At 37.4% G+C, this 8,296-nt stretch overlaps 1 protein-coding gene across 1 annotated transcript; it reads left to right on the plus strand.

Annotated features, from left to right (window-relative positions):
- Positions 1–96: 96 nt before the first annotated feature.
- LOC135469178 (BET1 homolog) lies at positions 97–4,151 on the plus strand. Its single transcript, XM_064747718.1, has 4 exons — positions 97–210; positions 2,498–2,592; positions 3,412–3,468; positions 3,923–4,151. Exons 1-4 carry the CDS (start codon positions 192–194, stop codon positions 4,076–4,078), a joined length of 327 nt encoding a protein of 108 aa, XP_064603788.1. The 5' UTR covers positions 97–191; the 3' UTR covers positions 4,079–4,151.
- The last annotated feature ends 4,145 nt before the right edge of the window (positions 4,152–8,296 follow it).

Raw genomic sequence — 8,296 nt, forward strand, 5'->3', positions numbered from 1 at the left:
CAGTTCATTGGATGAAATTCGGTACATTTGGTGACAGGGTTATCTCCCGTTATCATTCCATCGAATCTCAACAACAGGGGTCGCGCGTTTAAAGTACACGTGTTTGTTTGTGTATCTCGAAATGTCAGTGGAGTTTTGAACAGTTAACTTGATCTGTTTTCTATTTAGGGTACCAGAAGGTTACATTCAAAATGAGGAGAGCACATATTGGTGAGTGGCTTGTTGTAAATCAATACAAGACTAGAAATCCCAAGGAAACATCCATAAACATCACCATTCGAACCAGGATATCAGCTGAACAACAACAACTCCATATTGACAACGTAACTTACCATATCTAGATGCTTTCGGTACCAAACATGGGATTTTTAATTTTGAGGGTGCTATTAAGAGGTAAAGTGACGTAATTCATTGGAAAAAACAGCCTGTTACAATTGAGATCTAATATGGGGCTCATTGACTTAACACAAAGATTAGACTAGTTCAATTAAATTAAACGTTGAGGTCTATTTTCAACAATTTCTGATATTTATTTATGTAATAGGGAACAGCAACCCAATTTATTAGGTGACGATGTCGACACGGCATGTGAGCATAAGTCACAACTGTGAATTATCTTGGATTTACTGGTCCTAAAGGCTGCAGAATGTGGAAAAAATTGGCAGAGGAACAGAGAATGTCTTAATGAAAATAATTTATTGGAGTTTTCCCCGGTTAATGCATGTATTGGTTCATTTTGCACAGAGTTTTGTCGCACGAAGTTTCTCTGCGCTTGGCTATTCTTAAATACCAATATTTTAACCTGGAAGACTCCTCAGCTGCCTAACCCAATATTAAAAGATCAAAGCTGAGATGTTTGGCTATCATTTAAGGCTGGTCTGCTTTAGTCTTGTCTTGTTAAGTTGATTTCAGTATCTCTTTGCACACGTTTCCAAGATTTCAGTTCACCTGACTAGTCATGACAAAGTTATTTTGACAAGTGAAAAGGAAATATTTCTGTGGATTTCAACAGCGTTTCAATTCAGGAATGGATTTACACTCGCAGGATTGGTAATAAATGTCATATTCTCTTTAATGCACACCAGAAATTGGCATGTGTATCTGTTTTAAAGTGGATTTAAAGGCCCGCTTCGTTCCACAAATGTCTTGTGGAATGAACCTGCTGGATTTTTTGATTCGGTGATTAAACATGGAGGCAGATAAATGTCAGAAATTGTTGAAAATAGACCTTGATGTTTGATTTAATTGAACTAGGATCAGTCATTACAACTGACCAAAAATGTATATGTTAGTGTATGTATGACCTAGTCACATGCATGACTCACTGCTCAAACTATGTATTTTGTATTTGTGTATGTATAATATGTGTGTTTGGGGTTTTATAGCACAATTCTAGGGCTAGCCTTAACAGACCAGCCCTACACACTCACTAGTCTTTGACCTGGCGGAACGTGAGATCGCACTGAAGCATTTGCAGTGCTCCATTAAAGTTATGCTCGGAGTGTTTCTACATATATTCTTAGTAAAACCCACTTGTTGTTTGGATGTTGATCTAAATTATTAGAAAGAAACCAGAAGATAAGGATAAACCAAACAATATGTGGGCTTTGCTAAGAATACATTTAGGATGCCTTTGAAAGGATCGAGTGCTGTAAGCACCTCAGTGCGATCTCACCTTCTGCCAGGTTAATGAAAAGCAAGCCTTGACAGTCTAGCCCTAGAATTGTGTTAGCATTTTTCTAGGGACTAAGCAAGTACAAAGATGACAAGTCATTTAGGTGTATGTGCATATACTGTGTCTTTTTGTGGCAGGGCAAGTCATGTGACCAAAGTAACTGAAGTATTGTGTCTCGGCAAAGACACCAGATATGATATCCCCCACCCAATCCCCAATGTCATGTTTTCTTGCTCTAACTTCTTTGGGGGCCTCCTTGGCTTAGTTGGTTAGCGTGCTAGCGCAGCGTAATGACCCAGGAGTCTCTCACCAATGCGGTCCCTGTGAGTTCAAATCCAGCTCATGCTGGTTTCCTCTCCGGCCGTATGTGGGAAGGTCTGCCAGAAACCTGTGGATGGTCGTGGGTTTCCCCCGGGCTCTGCTATCATAATGTCGTATAAGTGAAATATTCTTGAGTACGGCATAAAACACCAAGCAAGGCAGCAACGAATTATTAAAGCCCATTGTATGGCCCAACCTGTGATGACCCCAGGTGTTCCACCCTCAAGGAGAGCCATTCTTCTCCATAATTCGTTTCCACAATGCATGATGGCAGTGATTAAACTCTTATGATATATGCCATATGATAATACTTTCTGCGTACATGATGCAGCCATTTTAACTGCTAACTAAATATGAAGCTAATTCATGTTTTGATACAAAATTTTTGTTCGCCAGTAGGGATGTGTTAATGATTTGGGGAAGTTCCCTGGTTAAGGCTTAATGTCATGTTTTAGTCATCATTCACAATTTTAACCCAGTTTGTCTATTTACTTGTAACAGGAGAGACGCAAATGCAGCCAACAAATGAGATGTTAGAAGAGGAGAATTCATCTTTAGAATCCAGCCTCTCTAACAAAGTCAAGGCTTTGAAACATGTAAGATGTGCTTTAGTTTTTGTTTTTTTTTTTGTTTTTGGCTAATTGCAGTTCAGACATTAATGTGTCTTATTGCTGTATATATGGTATTATACGTATATGTACATGTATTATTTTTAATCACAAAAGGGACATCTTTTATTCCTACCAAGGCCTGAGGCACATACAAATACTTCATATTAATTAAATATGCCCTTGACTCCATAATATTGATTTATTTATTTGATTGGAGGTTTACACCATACTCAAGAATATTTCACTTACACGACGGCGACTAGCATTGTGGTGGGGGGAAACCGAGCAGAGCCCGTTGAAAACCCACGGCGATCCACAGGTTGCTGGCAGACCTTCCCACCCATAATATTGACTGTCAGATTGTGGTGTAACAGGTATAAAGTCGTCGTTAAAGATGGGCCCCTACTCATTAAGTTTTTATGGGCTTGTGCTCAAAATTTTGTTCCCTCAGTGCTAATTTTTAAATAAATCCCTACTTTTTTCATTAGCAAGAAAAAGAAAAATTTCCCTACTGACCTCATTGACCTACCCTATCTTTTGCTGATAGTTGGTTAAGTCCAACAAAAAATTTCTGTAGGATAGCCTAAGCTACATGTAGGTCTCTAGATGTGGGCCTAATGTTTGTGTCTATGCAACATAAACCATTCTGTTGTTGTGTCAAAATGTGAGTTGCCTAAATACTTGCCGAAAACTTTTGTTATCTGGTATCGTTGTCTTTTTGGAGGAAGTACATATGATAGAACTATAGAATTCAATCCACAGAAACTTCATCGTTGTTAATTAAGTTTCACTTTTGTATTTCAGTTGACAATTGACATTGGCACAGAAGTCAGAACTCACAACAAGCTGTTAAGTGAAATGGTGAGTGCAACATGTTAATGTATTTATAAGGTTTTGGCACATTAGTTTTGTAGATAGCATTTCTTTAAGGCTTTAATTAAAACTATCCCATAATGATATGTAATGTTTAGGTGATACTTATTACAACTTGAGTGAAATTTGTTAGGCTTTGCACCTACAATGCATTTTTTTTTCATATATTTAAAATGTAATGCACTTTGACAGTTGTTTCACATCTGTTGTTTCAGGTCTAAGATATGATGAATGACATATTTGTTTCTCTATGCAGATCATATATCAAAACAAAAGCTAATGGTAGTTTATCTTATGTATAGGGTTGTTTTTTTAACCTCATTTGAACCAAAAACCAAGTGGTTTACACTAGTATAATTTTTACTTTTGAAGCACAAGAAAAGTAAGAAAAGTCTGTATTTACAGCTCATTGAACATAGTTTTTATACATTTTTGCTTACAGGACAATGATTTTGAATCCAGTACAGGACTGCTGGAGTCGAGCATTGCTCGTGTGAAGGCCATAGCTAGAACAGGAGGCTGGCGATTCATTCTCTATCTTGTACTCTTTTCACTCTTTGTGTTCTTTGTGTGTTATGTTATCTTAAAATTTAGGTGATGATTGTTGGAAAGGCAGGTTACTTAGATAAAAGTCAATTTAGTCTGTTAGTAGGTGAAATTGGATTGAAATGGAGGGAGGGATGGGGGTAAGGGGTGGGGTAGGGGAAGGGAATTGGGCAATTTGAGGGGATGGCAATGCTGGACAGGGTTTATTTGCTAGGGGTTGGCAGCTGAGTGTTAAAGATTGTGTAACATGTACTCCTGTGTAGTGACTTGCGATATACAGTATTTTTATCTGATTTTCCAAGAATTTTGTGTGAGCAAAATGAGCATAGACATACACCATACATGTGCAGGAGGAAGTGAGTTTACACTGTACATGTGAGTGGGGAACTGCAGATGTGGCTTGAAATCATTGACTGGTTAGCAGGAGGAAGTGAGTTTACACTGTTCATATGAGTTGGGAAACGGCAGATTTGGCTTGAAGTCACTGACTGGTTAGCAGAAGGAAGTGAGTTTACACTGTTCATGTGAGTGGGAAACGGCAGATGTGACTTGAAATCATTGACTGGTTAGCAGGAGGAAGTGAGTTTACACTGTTCATATGAGTTGGGAAACTGCAGATGTGGCTTGAAATCATTGACTGGTTAGCAGGAGGAAGTGAGTTTACACTGTTCATATGAGTTGGGAAACTGCAGATGTGGCTTGAAACCATTGACTGGTTAGCAGGAGGAAGTTAGTTTACACTGTTCATGTGAGTGGGAAACGGCAGATGTGGCTTGAAATCATTGACTGGTTAGCAGGGGTAAGTGAGTTTACACTGTTCATGTGAGTGGGAAACGGCAGATGTGGCTTGAAGTTATTGACTGGTTAGCAGGAGGAAGTGAGTTTACACTGTACATGTGAGTGGGAAACGGCAGATGTGGCTGGAAATCATTGACTGGTTAGCAGAAGGAAACGAGTTTACACTGTTCATATGAATGGGAAACGGCAGATGTGGCTTGAAATCATTGACTGGTTAGCAGGAGGAAGTGAGTTTTGAACAGTTGTATATGTGATAATATGAATGAGGTCACTCAGTGGTATTTGTTTCTCTCCTGGCCTTTTTCTAAACTCACAGCTTATTACAAGCGATAATTATAAATTATCAGTTTTCTGCACCCCAAAATAATTTTTTTTTTGTTTTTTTTTTTTGTAAACACAACCTACATGTAGGTTAATAAAAAATGGCAAAATATACTATTGATCTGAACTTTGTTTTACAGCAGCTGTTTGTTGTGGATAAGACAAACTTTTAGTTTTTCCAAGTAATAATAATCAGATGTTTAATTATTGGCCATATTCTCTAAAAGTGGAGTGATCATTTTTCTAGGTCAGAACATGGTGCACAGACTGCAGTACTTGTAGCACTATTTAGACATCTCAACATAGAACAGCTTATGGAAATGCTGTGATAATTTCTCCTGGGTCACATTATGGAGTTTCTGAGAAATGATGTTTGTTGAGTGAGTGTATAGAAGGCTATATTGTAGAGGTACTGTATTCATGGGTGTTTCTGAATTATGCCCTTAAAAGGAAGTACACTTGTTAAGATTTGCTTTAAAAAAAGAGCTCAAATTAATAATAATTTATTGTTGACCACAAACTTCCCTGGTTAGAAATCATTTATTGAATTAGTTGTTTCTTGTATGATGTTATACTGATGAAGACTGCACTTATTTGTGGGAAGATCTGCCAGCAATCTGCGGATGGTCATGGGTTTCCCCAAGGCTCTGTCTGGTTTCCTCCCGTACATAATGCTGGCCGCTGTTGTATAAGTGCAATATTGTTGAATACAGCATAAAACACTTATCAACTTAATAAATGAATAAATAAATATTTGTATGTGGATAGCGATATGATGTATGGGTGAGAGGAACAGGCAGTCTGAAAGAAACCACCACTTTTCCAGGAAACTTGCAAACACCTAGACTTAAAGCTGCAGTCCAGTTAGTGGAGTAAATGGAAGGTGGATTTGAACACGTCCGACTTACGGGAAGCTCTTTTTAGTGTTATATGCACATGCTTGTAACTACCATTGTCGCGAGCGCTGTAGACATTTCATTTATGCTATATCAGTTATATGCTCATAATGTTAATTTACATATGCTTTTGTGTGCAAGTGGACCTGGCTGGAACTCATTGGTCAAGGCCAAGTGAACCCAGCAGAATTAAGACATTGGGAAAGGAGGAAGTCAGCATGCTTTATCCTAGATAGTAAGTTAACAATCCCATATAAATGAAACAATGGAAATCATCCTTTACAAGAGCTTTGTGTTTGTCTCATTGTAAGCCAATCGTATTTTCCCTTTAACATTAGAATGGTTATCGAATACTGTGTGTACCCTAATTCTTCTAATTCTTAGGCATATATTAGTAGTGCTGAAAGTAAAGAATTGGATAACTTTCTCAGTTTTTTTGAAAAGTAGAGATATGAATATGTTTATTAGATGGACTAACCATGTGAAAAAAGAAACTAAATATTCCTGCTATAATTACATGTTTATTGGCTAAAAAGAGCAGACCAGGTGTCCTAAAATTAGAAGAAGTAGATTAGTATTGTAGGTCAATACTGCAGGACTTTGCCTTTTGTTTTTGGCTCAGTAGATGTACCTCAAAGGACAATTGAATGCCACATTTTCAGTTCTACACAGACATGCATGGTTAATGTGATGCTCCTAAAAATTGTCTATTTGAGACTTTGCATTTGGAAGTATTGCAGTGGTACGAATTTGTAAATATCACTTTGACATGGAAATAGCATTGTTTGAAATTTGAACACGTTTGTCTAAGAATCAGTTTTTTGAAGACCATATATCATGTTATGAAAACACCCACGAAAAAACAGCACGTCATGCATGACATGTGTTCATGATCTACATCTTTGTATTTAAAATATGGAACAGATAATTTCACTTTTGTATAGGGGCCATTGCTGGCTCACTCCAAACATCACTTTCATCACAGCTCATCAGCTCTTGACCAATGAGGTAACAAGATCGAATCCAGCCTCAGCAGGTTTTTGCTGTGGCTTTAAGTCAGTCAGTTTGTCAGCTACCTGCATGGTGAAGGGTGGTAATCTTCTCCATGTTCTGCCTGGTTTTCTTCATGTATAAAAAAGATCATAATCACACAAGTGATATATTCTTGAATAGGGTGTTAATAACCAATCAGATAAATAAATACAGTTGTAATACTAGCTTCACAAACCTCATGTGTGTCTTAACACTGAATGTTCATAGAGACTGTTTCATGTACAAACCGTTTGGACTTGACAGGTGGTTGTAGTATTATTTACTTGATAAGTTGGACATGTTTTATGTCCGTGTTATTCCATTTTACAATAAACTCTCAATAAAGAGAATTGTCTGCATTATTGTCTTAATTATCATCTTCAAGTCAATTTTCATACAAAATGTGTGAATAAGAGATATACATATTTCTGTATTATCAGTAATAAAGAGAATTGTCTTGCTATGTTATACTGTCTTCTAGTTCCTGCTTTACTTTCTTTCATATAATTGATTGTTGTTTAACGCCATACCCAAGATTTGTTCACGTTAACGATGGCGGTTAGTTTTATGCTTTAAGGAAACCAGAGTGTCTTCAACGAATGATCGACCGCACGAAGGTCTACATGAACAATGATTGCTGGGGTATCAACAAATTCCCTGTAATAGGCCGAGGGCTTTAATCCACACTGGCCATTGAATAGGTGTGGAAATTTGTCCGCGTGTAAGAAGGAAAGATGGGGGGAAAAGCACGTACATGATCTGTCATCACGATCTATCATCAAGGCAGAGGAAATTTTTGGTAATTAAAATTATGCAAGTAAACTGGTCATATTTGTCCATTTCATACTGATTTTTTAATCAATTTAGCATTTTAACTTTCTTTAAAGATTGATATTTTGATTCCTGCTTTAGGGAAGGGTTAATGCCCTGACTATTTTTTCGGACGAACACGAATGCTTCATCAATTGATAGCAGCACTTTGACATTGAGACCAAAATCACCTTACACTGTTAATCGGAAACAAAATTCACTCTATATACAGATTTTTGTAATGGTCTCCTCAAGGAGGATGTTTTCGTAATAATGCACTTGATAATACTTAGTTGGACGGTCGGTGTCAAATGTCGTTTAATCAAAAATGTCTACTATATTCGCTTGTTGTACTTTGGGAATCATATGCCGTCGATCAGGTAAGTGGATGGAGGAAAATGGAATAGAAACCG

The sequence above is a fragment of the Liolophura sinensis genome, chromosome 6 (assembly GCF_032854445.1).
Source record: "Liolophura sinensis isolate JHLJ2023 chromosome 6, CUHK_Ljap_v2, whole genome shotgun sequence".
In the NCBI taxonomy this organism is placed as follows: domain Eukaryota; kingdom Metazoa; phylum Mollusca; class Polyplacophora; order Chitonida; family Chitonidae; genus Liolophura; species Liolophura sinensis.